The sequence below is a fragment of the Maylandia zebra genome, linkage group LG20 (assembly GCF_041146795.1).
Source record: "Maylandia zebra isolate NMK-2024a linkage group LG20, Mzebra_GT3a, whole genome shotgun sequence".
NCBI classification, from domain to species: domain Eukaryota; kingdom Metazoa; phylum Chordata; class Actinopteri; order Cichliformes; family Cichlidae; genus Maylandia; species Maylandia zebra.
The window spans coordinates 21,828,932-21,849,376 of NC_135186.1; the positions used below are offsets into that span (position 1 = coordinate 21,828,932).

General features: G+C 39.0%; 1 protein-coding gene and 1 long non-coding RNA gene across 5 annotated transcripts; both read left to right on the plus strand.

Moving 5' to 3' along the window:
- Positions 1-805: 805 nt before the first annotated feature.
- LOC112436673 (deoxynucleoside triphosphate triphosphohydrolase SAMHD1) lies at positions 806-12,626 on the plus strand. 4 transcript variants are annotated; one of them, XM_076878382.1, is made up of 18 exons: positions 806-887; positions 3,270-3,430; positions 3,623-4,137; positions 4,397-4,479; positions 7,614-7,826; positions 8,038-8,138; positions 8,363-8,483; positions 8,566-8,657; positions 8,751-8,872; positions 9,288-9,442; positions 9,803-9,817; positions 9,906-9,977; positions 10,118-10,204; positions 11,249-11,281; positions 11,365-11,430; positions 11,572-11,676; positions 11,787-11,936; positions 12,056-12,626. In XM_076878382.1, exons 1-18 carry the CDS (start codon positions 879-881, stop codon positions 12,107-12,109), a joined length of 2,154 nt encoding a protein of 717 aa, XP_076734497.1. In that variant the 5' UTR covers positions 806-878; the 3' UTR covers positions 12,110-12,626. The 4 variants fall into 4 exon arrangements, with proteins under 4 accessions (XP_076734497.1, XP_076734499.1, XP_076734498.1 ...); XM_076878384.1 differs by having other exon boundaries at positions 9,906-9,971; XM_076878383.1 differs by having other exon boundaries at positions 7,614-7,820.
- A 7,080-nt stretch (positions 12,627-19,706) lies between these two features.
- LOC143414381 (uncharacterized) lies at positions 19,707-20,380 on the plus strand. The gene is made up of 3 exons (XR_013095002.1): positions 19,707-19,760; positions 19,881-19,920; positions 20,296-20,380. It is a non-coding gene; the product is annotated as an uncharacterized LOC143414381 (long non-coding RNA).
- Positions 20,381-20,445: the final 65 nt, after the last annotated feature.

A 20,445-nucleotide genomic window follows, 5' to 3' on the forward strand; every position in this document is an offset into this window, starting at 1 on the left:
CACACTTTGGGAAGGTCTGTCCAGTGTTGCCAACTCCTCAGTAAGGAAAACTGCTATTGGCTGTCCTAAAAGTCGCTAAATTATGTCATCGCCTAATTTGAATAATTGGTCACGCTGATATAATTGTAACCTATGTAGTTGGAGAGAGAAATAACATTGTGGAAGAGACATAAAGTGAGTAAAAAATGTCCTAAATGCATTTAGAGTTTATTTAGAACTACAGATTAATTGAGTTACTTTGTGTGTGTGTGTGTGTGTGTGTGTGTGTGTGTGTGTGTGTGTGTTTATAAGTAGTTTTAAACCTCGTGATCCACAAAACAGCATAACAGTAAACTGACTGCGTTACAGTCAGTGCGGGAGCAGCGGCTTCGCTCATGCGCGATTCATTTGCAGTTCGGATGCATAGGCGTGAACATCTTCTGCCCTGATAGCAGCTGGGGGAGGACTATCCTCCGCCCGTGAGCGCTTTGGAACGGGCGGCACCCGCTGCTTGTTGAGAGTAAAAGCGATACCCGCTTTCACATCAAAAAGTCGTCATAAATAAGTCTCCAATAACACCAGAAAAAGTCGCCAGATTTGTTGCTAGTCGCTTTTTAGAAAAAAAAAAGTCGCTAAGGGAGTCTGAAAACTCGCTAAATATAGCAACAAAGTCACTAAGTTGGCAACACTGGGTCTGTCCTATGCACAGGTAAGTAGTCAGTGATGTGAGCACCACACCCATAGATACACATACACAAATAGAAAGACAGAAGACAGAGGGGAGGAGCATAAACACCAAATACATGTTAATATAAGGAGGAGAGCTTGATGTACATAGCAGTCAGAACTTGACATCAGCAACAGAGACATCCTTTTTGTGCAGACTGAAGTTCATCACCATGGCCAAGGTAATTAACACACACTTAAACAGTAACATAAGTCATGATATTATGAAGCAGGTGCTGGGTTGGGGGGACTCATATAAGAATTATTTTTTAAATTTTATATTTTATTTGTTTTCATATTTCTATATTGTATATAGTTTTTTGTTCAAGATGAGTATGCTAAAGCCTTTTAACTACACTTCAGTCGGATTAGTGACGGTTAATTTTCCCCAAAAAACTCGATATATTGAAATATGTTTTTGTATTTGAGTTTTCTGTCCAAGTACCCCATTTTGTACTTGCTTCATTTTCCAAGAAAAGGAGTCTGTGAATGGATATTTTTTGGACACCAAATGCGCTTAGGTGGATGAATTTGGTTATTTTCAGATCTGACCAATCAGACCACTGCATTTGGCAACAAGTTTGTTCGTAGCTCAAAACATGCAGTGGTACTGAATATACAATGATATGTAAATAGTAAAATAACTATTTTAGCTCATTAAATGTGGTCCCAATTTTGGCAACAAGAGCTCAAAGTGCCCTACTAACATCCTGAAATCCTGAATCATCAGCATTTGCATTTTCTGTTGTACAGTTCATTTGCTGTTATAGTGTTCTTGTTATGGATAAAAAGTGTCTTTTTTGTTTCAAAATAGCTGATAACTATTCGCTTATACCTGCCAACATCTGCGAACAACTATAGTTCTATAAAGTTGTTCTATATAGTGTGTAACTGTTAATATAGAGCGTTATTAAATTTATTGCTAATGCAATCATATGTCACATTGACATCCCTGGAAATTTTAGATGGTACTTATCATCAGAAAGGTTGTCGACCCCTGATATAAACCGTTTTTAACTCTCAGTGATGCTGCAGTGTTCGTTTGACTTTGGGATATGAAGCCGGCGGTGTTTTGGACCCAGATTACTAGGGATGGGATTTCTGGCTCTTTTTAGAGAACCGGCTCTTTCAGCTCGGCTCCCAACCGGTTCTTCAGGTTTTTGTTGCTTTAATTTAATTATTAACAACAATATAAAATTATCTACAAAAGGAATTACTAATGTAAAAAAAAAAACATGGTTTTATTTATATATGTTTGTCAGGGGTTTTGACATTTTTCACAAGTAAGAGAAATAAGACACTGCAGACCAATTCAGAGAGTTTTAAAACATGCGCATGGGTGTGTGCCTCTGAGCAAAAACACACACCGAATGCATGCCTTGTTCCTTTATTTATAGGGTAAGAAACTGATTACATAGTGCTTCCTCTTTTCAGTTACAGGAGGAGAGGTTAGACATTATCTCAACTTAATTGACCTTTCAGACTGGGGTAAAGAATACAGAAGTTTATCATGCTTATCTGACATCACAGACACTAAAAAAGAATGCATTGCGTTTGTGTTAACAAATAGACTCGGTTATGTGAAAATATATGAACACTAGAAAATAAAGCACACTTGATTATACTTGATTATATTATATTTCATAAAAATCCTCTGACAATGTTTATTTGTAAATATATACGGTGGCCCCTTGAGACACAGCACGTACAAACTCCAAAACACATTTCTAGCATTAACTGAACTTCCAAAACAGAGCTACCTAGATCACTTAAATTACACAATTGAAAGCATATGTGTATTGTTTGTGTCTTTATACACAAGCACTCATATATATTCAAATAATTTAAAAAAAAATGTTCATTTACCTGTTACTACCACACACCAAATCCGGTCGTTGGTACTTCCTGGCTTGTGTAGCCACTAGGTAACAAAAGCTCAACATTGCGCCTAGCGTCCTGGAGCACTTCTGTTGTGTTTTGTAGTGATGTGCGATACCACTGATTTCCTTTCCGATCCGATACCAAGTAATATTCAGGGTGGTATCGACGATACTGATCCGATACCGATACTTTATACAAAAAAACGTATTTTATTTATTGTATCTCAAATTATAGCGTCATAATGATTACAGGACAACAGATTACTTGTTCTTATCACTTAATAAGGCAGAGTTCATCATATAGAAATAAAAAAAAACTGAAGTTGTGCTATTTGAACACCTTGCCTGCCTGCAGCACTAAAGGACTCCATGAGAGCATCAGCCTCAATGCTTACAGTATCAAAAATATTCAAAAGGACAAGGACAAAATATCAGTTAGATTTCCTCGTGGGAAAATACCTTATTTTTATTCAAACAAGTTGCCATTGCCACAGTAGAAGGCATGATCCTACAAGAACATTAGCCTAGCATCAGCCTCAATGCTTACTTGCCACTGTTTAAAAAACACTGAATTAAATATAAAAAGACTGAGACCTGCTACCTGTTCTTGGGTAAGAGTTGGAAATAGTCTAATTCTTTTTTGTCTTGTTGTAATGTTATGCCTTGTTCTTTTTATTCACTAAGGTGTTTAATGATCCCATCCATGGCCACATCGAGTTACATCCACTTCTTGTCAAAATCATAGACACCCCTCAATTCCAGAGACTACGAAACATCAAGCAACTTGGGGGGATTTATTTTGTTTATCCAGGAGCATCTCACAATCGCTTTGAACACTCGATTGGGTATGTCCACTGGTTTGCACACATTTACACCTAATTATAATAAAAATCCAATTCAAGGGACAGACTGCTTTATCAACTTTATATACTTGACATCAGATTTTTTTTACTATTTTTAGCAGTGTAGTACTGTACCAACTGAAAACAATTAAGCCAACGTTCTAAAAAGTGTGTGTCCTACATTTTACTGTAAAGGGTGGCACATTTAGCAGGTGAGCTTGCAAAAGCTCTGAAGGTGAAGCAGTTGGAGCAGATCAAGCCACTGGAGGAGTTGAAGGAGTTGAAGGAGTTGAAGAAGTTGAAGCCTTTGGAGTTGGAACAGTTGAAGAAATTGCAGAACTTGACGCCTCAGGATTTGAAGGAGCTGCAGGAGTTGATGCCTGAGGATTTGGAGAAGTTGAAGAAATTGCAGAATTCGAAGCCTGAGGATTTGGAGAAGTTGAAGGCTGAGGAGTTGGAGGATTTAAAGAAATTGGTAGAGTTGGAGAACCTTGGTTTTACGAAGTTGGAGAAGTTGAAGAAATTGCAGAACTCCAAGTCTGAGGGTTTGGAGAAGTTGAATCCTGAGGATTTGAAGATGTTGCAAAGGTTTAAGCCTAAGGATGTGGAGAAGTTTGAGAAGTTGGAGAGGTTAGATGAGTTGAAGAAATCACTCATCAGTGACCAAGATGTTCTCTGTGTGCAGATTGCCGGTCTTTGTCATGACCTAGGTAAGTAATACACATACTTTTTATAGCATAAGTATTATGTTGCAGATAGTCATCATAGGGTGTTATTAAACATGAAAGTCAAATGAAACCATTCCCATGTCAAGTACTATGTTGACTTTGACCACTGATGTGGCTAGGACTAACAAAGTCTTAAATGAAAGCAGAAAATAAAATCCATGTATTTAACAGGATCAACATTTAAGAAGTTATCACAAATCACCCTGTTGTTCATATCATATGTTTATTTTGTCATATAAAGGACATGGGCCCTTTTCTCATTTTTTTGATGGGATGTTTATGGATGCAATCAAAAGAGACAAAAAAGGCAAAGAAGAATGGAGGGTAAGAGTTTGAAATAATAGTTGGAACATATATACAAATTTAAATAATTAAATTAAAAAGCGATCTGAGCTTTAGAGGCAACTGGTTTTAAACTTTGAAGAACTATGTTTCCCGGTGCTATGGTTCTTAGTTTCTGTAATATTTTGGAATTTTGATCCCTTCGTTAATATAATCATGTCTGAGTTTCTATTTACCTTTTTCCTGCTTTTCAGTGTTTACGGCTAAGATTTTTTTTGTTTCATTATAATTAGATTTGTGTTTGTTACCTTTATTGTTCTAGTATGTTGATAATCTTTTGGTATTTTTCCATTATTATGGCGAGTGTCCATTTTATCTCAACTTTGTTATTCGTGCCTCTCTGGTGTTCTTGTTGTGTCTTGTTTTGGTGTGTGTCTTTTCTCTGTGTTATTTCTTGTTTTATTATAATAGTTAAATTGATAGGTAATAGTATCTCTTCTGCCTTGCTTTGAGTTTTACTTCCCCTGTGATTGTCTTGATTGTCTGCACCTTTATTTTGTTTCTCCTAGCTGTCTATCTTCCTTAATCACCCTCTGTCTATAAATTAAGAGAGGATGCAGGGTCATCTGATCAAACGCTAACTATATGCTCTATAGTTAGGGCTGGTTTAGGTGACCCTGCATCTGCTGCAATAAAGCTAGGCTGCTGGGGCTTCCCATGAATGAAGAATATCTTCTTCACTGAACTTTTTTCACTCACTATGTGTTAATACACCAATCTGCATTTAATCATTACTATTAATGGTTCTTGCTCTCTTTTGCCCTGTCTTCCTCCCCTCACGCCAAAACTGGTTGCAGCAGATGGCTGCCCTTCCCTGAGCCTCGTTCTGCCAGCGATTTCTTCCTGTCAACCCCTTAAAACCTTAAATACGATATTATTTCCAGAAAATTCAATTTATTTTTTTTAAATGGAGAGTTTATTGATACATTTGACAATTTTTAAAAAAAGATATTAAGTACATTTCAATTTTCAGATGTGACTTCCATTGTATTTCCTACATCTGTCTTTTTTTAATTACTTAAAATGTGTTCTCAGAGAGAGAAAAAATCACACCGACGATGGTAGAAGGCTCAAAAACTCAAAAAACTGTTTCTATCAAATATGACACACTAGGCATAAAAAGATGTGGTTGATGGGGTTTTCTCTATATTATTGTAGTATTTTTACCTTACAATATAAAGCACTTTGAGGTGACTCTTGTGATTTGATGCCAAACAAAACTGAATTGATCATAATTTATGGAAGACATGGTTTTATTTGGTGTCTAGTCTGTATTTGAGTCAAATCCTGAACTGAAAAATAAAATCAGAGTACCTACTCTCACTCTCAGGGTATCTCAGCCACCTTTGTCTGGGCCCTGTGGTGTAAGGATGCTCTTAAGGGTGTAGGGTGGTTGTTGTTGGGTTTAACTCAAATCAAATCTTTTCTTATCACTTACCAGTTAATGGAAATGACTAGAATTTATATTGTGGCATTTCTGGTCCAACTGACTACTCAAAAAATTCACATTATAAGCTGTTATTCTATTCACTGCAAAAACTCTAGCAGGCCCAACGAGAAATCCATACAGAGTAAATATATGTCAAATGTAAAATTATAGCTACACTGTAAACCCAAAGAAGTTTGCAGAATGTAAAAAAATTGAGGCTACTGTTTGCCTCAATCACATGTAGTACTGCTAAATTTAAAAACTTAAGTACATTTCTTCAGTTCAACAGTATTTTCTTAGCCATGACCAATAACACACTGCAATGCCAAAATTTTAAAAATACTAAAATAAATCATTTTAAAAAGAACATAAGATGCTAAAGACATGATGTGCAGTTTTGAAAATCTCAATTGCAGATTTGATGACCCCAACACTGATCCCAACAAAGAGGGGAAATACCTCCAACATTCACAAACATTTGACCATGTAATTAATTTGCACGAAGTTAATGTCTTTGGTATGCTGCTTAGAGATGCTGGTGACAATGAGCAAATGAGAATTGAGAATCAAGAAGGAATCGAATCAATAAGTGATATTGATAATGGAAATGGAATCGCTAAATTCTTATCAATTCTGAACCCTATGTACCACTGTCCTTCTTGTAGTCCAGTGATTGCAACAAAAATTAAACAAAACAACAAAAAATAAAACAAGATACTGTGGTCTGATACAATCACCCAGACTCTTGAGTCTCTTAAGTTGGGGAAAAATTTACCAGCATTCAGACTACCGTACTCTGAATTAATACAGTGTCATTCAGTCCCTTGGTAATAATTGTAGTAGTAGGTTTAGTGCATAGGTCACTTAAAACATTACCAACAAGGTCATCAGCAACAGTTCTTGGGAGATCTTGTTTGATTTTTAGTTACAACTCTGTATTTTTGTAGTTGTTCTGAGTGCAAACTACTTATGGGTAGATAAAAACAGATGATCTGTGTTCTAGGCAGTAATCGCTTCAGAGGCCACTGAACCCGAGTGACAAATGGAAGCAAGGTTGAGATGGTTTGGAAATGTGGAGAGAAGGAATAGTAGATATAGTGGACAAAGGATGATGAAGATTAAGCAGTAAGACATGAGAAAAGCAAGAGGAAAGCAAAAAAAAAAAAAAAAAAAGTGTTCTAATGCTAGAATTCAAAATTTCAGTTTGAGTGCGGGTGTCCCCAACTTTATAAACAGTACACTTGCATAATGACTGAAACTAGCCCACTGATGAACAATGGCCATTAATATGCAAATTGTCATTAATGCTGATCAACCAACAACCACTCTTGTCTTAACAAAGGAATAGAGTAACATATATGTTAAATGTACTTTAGATACTAAATCTATGCACTAACTTCAAAATTTAGTATGATTGTCTTGTCCACAATAATAGAGGGATATGAGGGGATATGATGTCTGAAAGGGATCACTTGGTAAAGTTATTTTATTTTATGAAGGGCTCTTTCGTTTGCTTGTTTTTGGCTTTTTCATTTTGTATTGCTTTTAATTCAGATATTGTACATTGGCTTTGTAAAGCAAATTGATGCTGTTTTTTAAACGTGCAATAAAAATAAGGTTTGCATGCTTGCTTTTTTTTCCATTTTAACCTGTCGCCACTAAAGCATCCACCTGTGTATTCTTTCAGCATGAGAAGGCCTCTATTGAAATGTTTAAACACCTACTGGATCAAAATGGCTTAAAAGAAGTGATGAAGAAATATGGACTGAAAGTAGATGAAGATGGAACTGACCTGGTGTTTATTGAAGAAATGATTAAGAAACCTCAGGATGAAAAACCTCAGAATGATGCAGCTCAGGATAATGAACATCAGAACAATGATGCTTCCAAGAAGGTACTGGTCAATTGGGTGAATTAAGTATTATCTTTCCTACAGAAGTCAGTGTCTAATGTCTTGATGCATGCTCAATCATTCAGCCAAGAAAATCCCAAAAAGTTGATTCTGCTCATCTGGGCATAGCGTTTTCAGTGGGAGGAACGTTTCATCACTCATTCAAGTGACTTCTTCAGTCTTAGTGTCTAATGTTTGTCTTTTGGCTTTGTCTCCACAGTGGCCATATAAAGGTCGAGAAGAGAAAAAATCCTTTCTCTATGAAATTGTGTCAAACAAGAACACCGGGATTGATGTTGACAAGTTTGACTACTTTGCCAGGTAAATCTTGCTTTACAAAAGAAATATTCATATTTTGATGCAATGCGCAAAACTACTTTATACTGTTTTCTGCTTTCAACTCGTTAGTTTTATGATTTACTATTTGTAGCACACTTCGTGGTTCTTTGAAGAGTTTACCATAAGTTGATGAGGGTTTTTTTTTTTAGGTTTTGTTAAAATTTATTTTCTTTTTTTATTTGCATATTTCCTCTCTCCCATCTCAGGGATTGCCACCACCTGGGCATTCCGAACAGCTTTGACCATCAGCGCTTCGTCATGTTTGCCAGGGTGTGTGATGTGGAGGAGGATAGGAAAAAAACTAAGCACATTTGCTCTAGAGACAAGGTATTGACTTTTGCTTTTTTAACATTTATTTTTAAGGAAAAATTAATCTGAGTAGCTATAACTAAACTATGGCTGTCAACAGGAATCTGCAAACCTGTATGACATATTCCAGCAAAGGCTCTCGATCCACAGAAGAGCCTGCCAGCACAAGATAAAAATGGCAGTAGAAATTATGTGAGTACCTAGAGTTCCATTTTCAATACTACACAACATTTAGCTTGTCTGAAGTTGTGCCCCTGAAGTCATATGTTGCGTCATTTTATCTAGGCTCAAAGATGCCCTCATACTAGTAGATGACCATCCAGACTTCAAAATTAAAAGTTCAAAAGGGGAGATGCTAAATATCTCCCAGGCAAATGGTGACATGGAGGCATACACAAAGCTGACAGGTAGTGGCTTCAATCTGTGTTGTGTATAAATTATAAATTGTTTATCCATACACTTTTTTTAAATTTTATTTTAATTGTATTTATTTTTCTCATTCAGTTTATTTCAGATAAACCATCTCCAAATACAAATTGTAAAAGATTACGGACAACACTCAAATAGGACTGTTTCTTTTGACTGACACTTTTAAATTAATTTAACTGTATATTGATTTAAACTACTGTTGTCTGCAGATGGGCTTTACTCTGTTACATTATATTTAGTAATGTTTGCTATAATAATTCAGCTGGGTTTTTTGTGATATAAATTCGTATAAATAACTTTATAAGGCATTACTGATACATTTGTGAAACTGAACTAAATTGATCTTGTTTGAACTGACTTAACTTCCAATTTATTTCTGTGTTTACTCTGAAGATCATGTGTTTGAAAGAATACTCCATTACCAGGAAGGAAGGAAGGAACCTTCCTCTGAGGAAGAAAGGAAGAAAGAACAAGATTTGGAGCAGGCAAGAGAGATTCTAAAGAGGGTCATGGAACGGGACCTGTACCGCTGTGTGGGTCAAGCCAAGGTATGCAGTTATGTTTTTATGTGCCTGTATTAAAAGCCCAGTATTCACACTGAATGGGATGCATGGATGGAGGAAGGGAGGGAGGGAAACTCAGAACCTGAACTTACAAAGCATACAATACTACTTTCCAAGAGTCGTTTTCATGTAAGTACTAAAACACCAAGCTGTACATTTATAGATATATATTTTCTGAAGAATGTTTTGGAACAGCTCAAATGTGGTGGGTGTGAAAACTCCTGTGTGAAATAGAGAAATTGAGAAAAACATTATCTTTAAACATGTGGTTTCATGTAATTGTGCTTTCTGTGTGTATTCAGTAATGAATAAATCCTTTTCTTTGCCCTCCTTTTCCAATTCAAGAAAAAATCAGGAGAGGTAAGAAAGCAAGAATGAGAACGGCTCTTTAAACAAGATTAGCTAAAACAACAGTAACAACACTGATGTTCTCTCCTCCATCCTTCAGGAGATAAAGGAAAGGTTAAAAAACCTGGTTAACGACATTCAGGAGGACGGGAAAGACAGAGATGAAGTTAATGTTGGTTTTATTAATTCATCAAACTTTTAAAGTCTTGTTTTTTTTTTAATTAATTTCCTTTAAAATATGTTTCAAACTTCCACTGGTTTATTATTTACATATGAATATAAACACAGGGTCTCTGTTGCATTTCATTTTAGAATGTCACTTTGACATATAACATGGGAAATGAGAAGTCCATCACTAAAGAATATTCTTATGACAAGGAGAACTCTAAAACACCAGAGGTGAGAACTATAACCCTCATTTACATGCACTGTGTTCTTCTTTTATGCTTCTCCATAAAACAACTTCGACTTTGCCATATATCATTTTTATGCTGCTGTCCCTTATGTCCGGTGTCCAAGGAGAATGATTCTGAGAGCATATCAGTCTACGTCCATGTGTAAACGGGTATTTTTGAAAACGCAGCTTTTCTATGCGTTTGGGCCTTTCGTCCACACGTCACGCTTTGCGCCACATTATTGTTGACATGAGATTAATTTCAACAATGGTGGATAAAGACAAGATACTGTTGCTGTTAATTGTACTTACTGCAGTTTTTCCACGCTTACATATACTGCCCCTCCATTTAGAAAGATAGAGGTGTCAGAGTGAACTTCGGACGTGGCTTCTACATTCAACACAGACTGGCCAACATTTCTACACAGCTAGGATTTGGCATGTTCTTGACAGCATTTGACTTTGTTTTTTGCATTTACATGTGGACAGAGATATTTTTTCAAAACTGCATGTGTGGACAGGATTTTCTTCTTTTTTTTTTTAAGTAAATGGAAAATCTCAGTTTTCAAAAATACCAGTGTACTGTGGACTCTTACTTTCATACATGCCCAGGCTTGTCTCATACACAGTCTTGTAGTCTTTCATGATTCATCAACAAAACTTGGAATATAATTTTCCTTTTCTGAAGCTAGGCGAGTGTGTTGTTGAAAGGAAAACTCACAAGTTAATTATAGCCAAGCTGCTGCTAGGGGAAAAAAACAATACAAAATCAGTCTTATAGGTTGATGACAGTACATGTGGTGTTATTCTGACACTACCTTATCACACAGCCCTCTGGGAACTAGAACGTCATACAATACTACCTTCCAAGACTCATTTTCTATGTATCCTCTAAAACACCAAGCTGTAAATCAATATTTATTGTAAAAATCCTTTTTAAAACAGAGAAATTAAGAAAAACATTATCTTTAAATATTTGGTTTAATGTGATTGTGTTTTCTGTGCTAAATAAATCTTTTCTTCTCCCTCCCACTTGCCCCCTTTCTCAGGACAAGAAAAAAGAAAAAAAGGAAGCACTTGAGGTAAGAATGAGAACAGCTCAAGACTAAACAAGATTAAGAAAACAATAATAATAACACACACTGTTGTCTCTTCCATCCTTCAGAAAATTAAGGAGGATTTGGAAGGTAAACTGAGTGAATGCTCTCCTGATGACAAGTTTGAAGTTATTGTGAGTTTTATTAATTCATCAAACTTTTCTTAAAATCTTGTTGTTGTTTTTGTTCATTTTATTTAAAATATGTTTTAAACCTCCACTGGGTCATTATTTACATATTATGAATACAGGCTTCTCTGCAACATTTCATTTTAGGATGTCACTTTGGACTATGGGATGGAAAATGATGACCCCCTCATTAAAGCATATTTCTATCGCAAGGATAACCCTGATAAAGGAGAACCAATCCCCAAATCAGATGTGAGAACTACAGCCTTGATTTCCATATGCTGTGTTCTTTTTAATGCACCTCAATAAAACAACGTTGGCTGTGTAATATGTAATTTTTATGCTGCTGTCCCTGATGTCAGGTGTTCAGTGTCCTCCCAGACTGGTTTTCTGACGAGATGCTTAGGGTTTACTGGAAGAATCCTAAGGAACTAACAGATGAACAAATAAAAACAAAAGAGGAAGAATTCAAGAAAGTCTTCAATGACTGGTGCAAGGAGAATGGTTATAAGGTATTACTTTATCTATAGGTATTACTACATAATAAGCAAACTGATGCAAGTGTAAGCACGAGTTGAGATTGCATTTCATGACTCTTGGTGTGACTAATAAGCTTTATTTATAAACACAGGATCTAAACAAGGAAGTCCCCAGCGCTGGTCGAGCAACTTCAGGAAATGAATGAATGAATGAATGAATATGTCAAAGATTCAGTTATCAATTTTTTTTGTGCAACAGTAGAGATTTTAATATAGGTGTTTTGAATGAGAAAAATAATGTTGTTTGATTTTTTTTTCATTGTTTGATTTAAATGTTAACTATATGATTTAGACTAGATGTGAAATTTTATCAAAATATTACATATTGAATGATTTTTTTTGTGATTTGGACTAACTGATACTACTTCCTTTAACATGTATCAATATGAAATAAGCTCTTGATAATCTAAAATAAAAAATTTATTGTAATGTTTTGACTACATATTGCACGTTTTCACTAGAATCAAACTAAATAGATCACCTCGTTTCAATACATGCAGTTTTGGGTACTGTTGTGATTTGGTCATTATCTGAAAATTCATTATTTATCATATCGTCTATCAATGAAAATCTATAAAAGTTAGAATCTTTCAGCTGTTTTCCTGTTCTGATTCGTTTGCTGCTGATTTCTGGTAAATTCCAAATAAAGCTAATTTTCTCTTATGTTTTGTGTCACTGTGAAGTTACAGCTCTTACAACATAACATTTAACACACTGTCTGTCCTTTGGGTGCTGCCTGAAAAAGGTAACCAGAATGCCAAGGTGGCTGGAGCTGAGGTGGTAGAGCAGATCACCTACTAATCGGAATGCTTTTTTATCTTGCTGCTACCCCCCCAAAAAAACCCATCTCCATAGAGACTCTGTCAGCTCCCAAAAAGACAAAAAACAAACTAAAAACCAGCAACAAACAACTTAAACATAAACAATCACAAAGAAAGAACAATACAGTATCCACATCTGAACCAAAGAGTAAAACAGTGAAATGTGGATTATTAAATATTAGGTCTCTCTCCTCCAAGTCTCTGTTAGTACATGACTTAATAATTGATCAACAAATTGATTTACTCTGCCTTACAGAAACCTGGTTGCAGCAGGATGATTATGTCAGTTGAAATGAATCAACACCCCCCGAGTCATTCTAACTACCAGAAACCTCGAAGCACAGGCCGAGGGGGCGGTGTGGCAGCAATTTTTCACACCAGCCTATTTATTAATGAAAGACCAAGACAGACTTTTAATTCATTTGAAAGCCTGATGCTTAGCCTCGTCCACCCCAGCTGTGAAACTCAGAAACCAGTCTTACTTGTTATCATCTATCGTCCACCTGGGCCTTACACAGAGTTTCTGTCTGATTTCTCAGACTTTATATCTGATTTAGTGCTGAGCTCAGATAAAATAATTATTGTGGGTGATTTTAACATCCATGTAGATGCTAAAAATGACAGCCTCAACATGGCATTTAATCTGTTATTAGACTCAATTGGTTTCTCTCAGAATATAAAAGAACCCACCCACCACTTTAATCACACTCTAGATCTTGTTTTAACATATGGCATAGAAACTGAACATTTAACAGTGTTTCCTGAAAACCCTCTCCTGTCTGATCATTTCCTGATAACATTTACTTTTACAATAATTGATTACACAGCGGTGGAGAGTAGACTTTATCAAAGTAGATGTCTTTCTGAAAGTGCTGTAACTAAGTTTCAGAATATAATCCACCCACTGTTATCATCTTCAATGCACTGTACCAATATAGAGCAGAGCAGCTATCTGAACGCTACCCCAACAGAGGTCGATTATCTTGTTAATAATTTCACCTCCTCACTACGTACGACTCTGGATACTGTAGCTCCTGTGAAAACCAAGGTCTCTAATCAGAAGTGCCTGACTCCGTGGTATAATTCTCAAACACGTACCCTAAAGCAGATGACTCGTAATCTGGAGAGGAAATGGCATGTCACAAATTTAGAGGATCATCATTTAGCCTGGAGAAATAGTTTGCTGCTTTATAAGAAAGCCCTCCGCAAAGCCAGAACATCTTACTATTCATCACTGATTGAAGAAAATAAGAACAACCCCAGGTTTCTCTTCAGCACTGTAGCCAGGCTGACAAAAAGTCAGAGCTCTTTTGAGCCAACAATCCCTTTAACATTAACTAGTAATGACTTCATGAACTTCTTCACAAATAACATTTTTATCATTAGAGAAAAAATTACCAATAATCATCCCACAGATGTAATATTATCTACAGTTACTCTTAGTACCATTGATGTTAAGTTAGACTCTTTTTCTCCAATTGATCTTTCTGAGTTAACTTCAATAATTACTTCCTCCAAACCTTCAACGTATCTATTAGACCCCATTCCTACAAAAAGAAGTCCTGCCATTAATTAATTCTTCGATCTTAAATATGATCAACCTATCTCTAATAATCGGCTATGTACCACAGGCCTTCAAGCTGGCTGTAGTTAAACCTTTACTCAAAAAGCATCTCTAGACCCAGCAGTCTTAGCTAATTATAGGCCAATCTCCAACCTTCCTTTCATATCAAAAATCCTTGAAAGAGTAGTTGTCAAACAGCTAACAGATCATCTGCAGAGGAATGGTTTATTTGAAGAGTTTCAGTCAGGTTTCAGAGCTCAGCACAGCACAGAAACAGCTTTAGTGAAGGTTACAAATGATCTTCTTATGGCCTCTGACAGTGGACTCATCTCTGTGCTTGTCCTGCTAGACCTTAGTGCAGCATTCGATACTGTTGACCATAATATCCTATTAGAGCGATTAGAACATGCTGTAGGTATTACAGGTACTGCACTGCAGTGGTTTGTATCATATCTATCTATGAGGCGACTTTTGTTGTGATATGGCGCTATATAAATAAAATTGAATTGAATAACTACTAGACTACAGAGTACTGTAAACATTTATTTGTGTAATTTAAAGTACCTCATGGGCTAACACACTGAATCAAAACATAGATTTGAGGGAAAATGTACAGCTTTCATACGCATACAATGCCACCTGAAATAACTTTTCAATAAAAGATTTTTTAACTAGCTTTAGTTTTCAGTTTTCAGTTTTATTTGTCATATCAGAATCAGAATCAGAATCAGAATGGGTTTATTGCCAGATGTTGAGGTTTACAACATTAGGAATTTGCTGCGGTGCTTCAGTGCAAACAATAAGAATTAAAGTGCTATGTAGAAAGAAAGATATGTGCATGAGATATACATGAGATATATACATGAGAATAAGAATTAAGAGTGCTACGTAGAAAGATATATACATGAGTGCAGGTGGTGATCAGTGCCAGACATGAAATGATGCAGTGACACAGCGTAGGGTCATGTGTTAGTGGCGGGGACAGTCAAGTGGTTATTGTTCATGTGTCCAACAGCAGAGGGGAAGAAACTGTTCTTGTGGCGAGAGGTTCTGGTGCGAATGGACCGGAGCCTCCTGCCTGAGGGGAGCAGGTCAAACAGACTGTGTCCAGGGTGAGAAGGGTCAGCTGAGATCCGGGCTGCATGCCGCAGTGTCCTGGAGGTGTACAGGTCCTGCAGAGATGGGAGTCTGCAGCCAATCACCTTCTCAGCAGAGCGCACAACACGCTGCAGTCTCTGTTTGTCCCTGATAGTGGCTCCAGCGTACCACACGGTGATGGAGGAGGTGAGGATGGACTCGATGATTGCAGTGTAGAATTGCATCATCGTCCGTGTTGGCAGGTTGAATTTCTTCAGCTGCCTCAGGAAGTACATCCTCTGCTGGGCTTTCTTGATGACGGAGGTGATGGTGGGCTCCCACTTCAGGTCCTGGGTGATGGTGGTACCCAGGAAGCGGAATGAGTCCACAGAGGTGATGGGGGTGTCAGTCAGGATGATGGGGGGGAGTGGGGCTGTGTGCTTCCTGAAGTCCACAATAATCTCCACTGTCTTCTGGGCATTCAGCACCAGGTTGTTGTGGCTGCACCAGGACACCAGACGTTCAACCTCCCTCCTGTAGGCAGACTCATCCCCGTCAGAGATGAGCCCAATGACGGTGGTGTCATCTGCGAACTTGATTAGCTTGACAGACTGGTGGGTGGAGGTGCAGCAGTTGGTGTACAGGGAGAAGAGCAGAGGAGAAAGAACACAGCCCTGAGGGGAGCCGGTGCTGATGGTCCGGGAGTCCGAGACATTCTTCCCCAGCCTCACGTGCTGCTTCCTGTCCGTCAGGAAGTCAGTGATCCACCGGCAGATGGGATCAGGCACATTCATCTGGGAAAGCTTGCCTCGGAGATGGTCTGGAAGGATGGTGTTGAAGGCAGAGCTGAAGTCCACAAACAGGATCCTGGCGTAGGTTCCTGGGGAGTCCAGATGCTGCAGGATGAAGTGTAGGGCCATGTTGATGGCGTCATCTACAGACCTGTTGGCTCTATATGCAAACTGCAGGGGGTCCAGGAGGGGGGCCGTGAGGGTCTTGAGATGGGAGAGAACTAGGCGCTCAAATGACTTCATGACCACAGATGTCAGAGCCACGGGTCTGTAGTCATTTAGTCCAGTGATCCTAGGTTTCTTGGGGACAGGGATTATGGTAGAGGACTTGAAGCAGGCAGGCACATGACATGCCTGCAGTGAGGAGTTGAAGATGCCAGAAAACACTGGGGCCAGCTCGTTTGCACAGTGTCTGAGGGTGGCAGGAGACACGCCGTCTGGGCCGGGAGCTTTCCGAGCATTCAGATTCTTAAACTGCTTCCTCACATCTGCTTCATGAATATGAAGAGTTGTGGTCGGAGGAGGTGGTGTGAAATCCTCTTTTGTGTGGGGTGAGGAGGGGGGTGTTGTAGGTGAACAGTTTGAAGGTGGTGATGGCTCTATGGAGGGGGGAGAGGTGGGGGAATGAGTGTCCAAAGTGCCTCTATTGTTGGGGTCGTTGGAGGTGTGAAGGCTGCCTGATGGCTCGTCAAAACGACAGTAGAAGTCGTTGAGGGTGTTGGCCAAGAGCAAGTCATCAGTGGAGTGGGGGGTTTTAGGCTTGTAGTTTGTGATATTCCTAAAACCTTTCCACACAGAGGCCGAGTCATTCTCTGAGATCTGCTGCTGCATCTTCTCAGAGTGCTGATGTTTGGCAATGTCCACTTCCTTAGTGAACTTGTACTTGGCCTCTCTGTAGCAGTCCCTGTCTCCGCTTCTGAACGCCTTACTCTTTTCCAGCCACAGCTTTTTGAGTTTAGGGGTAAACCAGGGTTTGTCATTGTTATAACTCACCCTGGTGCGTGATGGCACAATGCTGTCCTCACAGAAGTGGATATAGGAGGTGACAGTGTCCGTAAACTCGTCCAAGCTGTTAGAAGCAGCCTTCATTGTGTCCCAGTCTGTAGACTCCAAACACGTGCGAAGCTCCTCCACAGCCTCGTTGCTCCACAGTTTTTTGGTCCTCACAACAGGTTTGGAGAGCTTCAGCCTCTGTCTGTACGCGGGGATTAGGTGGATCATGACGTGATCAGAAAGTCCGAGTGAAGCGCGCGGCACCGCGCGATAGGCCCCGCTGATCGTGCTGTAGCAGTGGTCCAATGTCCTCTCCTCTCTGGTCGGGCATTTAATATACTGCTTGTATTTCGGAAGCTCATGGCTCAGATTGGCTTTGTTAAAGTCCCCAAGAGCAATGATGAGAGAGTCCGGGTATGTCCGCTCCGTGTGGAGAATCTGCTCTGCGAGTGCGCACTGAGCTGCTCGCGCATCCGCGTCTGGCGGGATGTAAACAGCGGCCAGGATGAATGAAGCAAACTCCCGCGGAGAATAAAACGGTTTGCAGTGAATAAAAAGATATTCCAGAGAGGGAGAGCAGTGCTGAGCAATCACTGTTACATCTGTGCACCAGCCACTATTGATGTAGAAGCAGACACCTCCACCTTTGGTTTTACCGGAGAGAGCGGCCTGCCGGTCCGCGCGCAGCAGATGAAAGCCCTCCAGCTTGAGCGCGCAGTCCGGGATGTCCTCACTGAGCCACGACTCCGTAAAACATAAGACACAGGAGGAGGCAAAGTCTCTGTTCATGCTTCTCATCAGGGCCAGTTCGTCTATCTTCGTCTATATGCAAGTTAGCACAGGGTCAACATTGCAATGAAATCTGTTTGACGAGCAGCAGTCACTCAGCAGCATGGTACAGTAGGAGAAAATATAATAAAATAAAAATGATAAGAAAATAGAAAAATAGTAAAGAGCAAAATATTAGAAAGACATGGTAAAAGAGAAAAGATGACTAAATATATATGTACAGATGGGATATTGCACAGGAATGAGCAGCAGAAAATTACAGTATTGACTTTTAAATATAAATATCAATGACAATAAAGTGGAGTGACCAGTGCAGATTAAACAGAGTACTTGTGAAGCTGCAGGGTAGCTTCTGAGTGCTGTGTTGTGTGTGTTTAAGTGTTGTGGTTGAGGTGTCGTATGGCTTGGTGGTAAAAACTGTTTTTGAGTCTTGTAGTCCAAGCAGACAGACTCCTGTAACGTCTGCCAGATGGTAACAAGGAGAACAGCTGATGTGCTGGGTGGCTGTGGTCCTTGATGATGCTGTGTGCTTTACGGAGGCATCGCTGGAGATAAATGTCCTGAATGGCAGGAAGCCTCGTGCCAGTGATGTGCTCTGCTGCCTTCACCACCCTCTGTAGTGATTTACGGCTGCTGGCAGAGCAGCTTCCGTACCAAACTGTGATGCAGCTCGTCAGCAAGCTCTCAATTGCACACCTGTAAAAATTTGAGGTGATGTGATGTTGGCATTCATGCTAAACTTCCTCAGCCTCCTCAGGAAGTAAAGCCGCTGGCGAGCTTTCCTGATAGCAGTGTCTGTGTGAAGGGTCCAGGAGAAGTCCTCAGTGATGTTGACTCCAAGGAACTTGAAGCTGCTGACCCTTTCGACCTTGACACCGTTGATGTGGATGGGCTGGTGTTCTCTGACTGGTCGTTTCCGGTAGTCCACTATCATCTCTCTAGCTTTGCTGATGTTGAGAGTCAGGTTATTTTCCAGACACCACTCGTACAGTGCCATCACCTCCTCTCTATAGGCCGTCTCATCGTTGTCTGTGATGAGGCCTATGATGGTGTCATCCGCAAACTTGATGATCAATTTCATTTCAATTTCATTGTACCTGTGACAATGACAATAAAGAATATTCATTCATGATGTTGGACTTGTTTAGCAACACAGTCGTGTGTGAACAGGGAATATAGGAGGGGGCTAAGCACACAAGCCTGTGGCGTCCCTGTGTTTAGGATGAGTGATGAGGAGGTGTGCTTAGAGACATCCTGAACCAAAATGGCTACCATAGCATTCTGCAGTGGCCTCTGGTATGCACCTAGTTGGTCAGGGGTTCATCCTACAGCAAGATAATGACCCAAAACACAAGTCCAGGCTATTACAGATCTATCTTAGGAAAAAAGAACAAGAAGGCAAGCTTGACAACATGGAGTGGCCAGCACAGTCTCCAGACTTAAACCACATCGAGCTGGTTTGGAATGAGCTGGACGGAAGAGTGGAAGCAAAGCAACCCAGAAGAGCCACACATTTATGCAACAGTTAGGAAGACCTTTCTGAAGAATATTTGGCTTCTGATGTAGAAAGAAGGGCATAAACACAACTGTTATATCTGTTAAAGGCAGCTGCTTTGATGAGTCAGAAGATTAGAAAATGTTTGTTTATAAATAGATTCTATGATTTATTTTTTAACTTAAAAAGTTGTTTATTTGTTTACTTTATTCAGAGAACAATGAGAAACTGAAGTGTCAGAGTTTCAATAAAAAACTGGAAGAACTGGTAAGTTCTCATACTTGACCAGTATTGAAAAATTACAATTACATTCATTGACTGTTTCCTTTCATATCCAGAATGCATGTTGTGCAAAACTGTAATCTTTGGTCATTTAAACATTTACAGCACTATGGAGAAGCACTTGAACATCAAAGATTTAAACAAGGTGATGTAACATGAAAGTATCTTCTATAATATGGTCTTTGGTCTTTGGTCTGTGGTCTAACTTACTGTTGTGATTAGCACTTCATAAAAATGTGAATTCATAATATATGTGTATCATGTGTATATTTGTCTATGTAAGATATCATTTGATGATCTTTTTAGGGAAATACAATCTTTATATTTAACTCACCTTAGACATAACGTCAGTAGGCTGGCCAGCTGCCAGTGCCTTGGTCAAAGGCAAGGTGACAGAAAATTTGACCTAGCATGAGACAGTGTTTACTCACCAAGAGGTGAGTGCTGAACGAAAATCTGAGACCAAGTCCTCCAAAACCCTCTAAGTTTGTCTATTTTTTGTTCATTTCTCTTCACACAGGTGTTTAATGATCCCATCCATGGCCACATCGAGTTACATCCACTACTTGTCAAGATCATAGACACACCTCAGTTTCAGAGACTACGAAACATCAAGCAGCTTGGGGGCGGTTATTTCGTTTTTCCAGGAGCATCGCACAACCGCTTTGAA

What these genes read in the sequence shown, in the direction of transcription:
- LOC112436673 (XM_076878382.1), top strand. An exon ending in CGGTCTTTGTCATGACCTAG is followed by an intron (nt 4,138 to 4,396) that starts GTAAGTAATACA and finishes TGTCATATAAAG; the next exon opens with GACATGGGCCCTTTTCTCAT. An exon ending in AAGTTTGACTACTTTGCCAG is followed by an intron (nt 8,139 to 8,362) that starts GTAAATCTTGCT and finishes CTCCCATCTCAG; the next exon opens with GGATTGCCACCACCTGGGCA.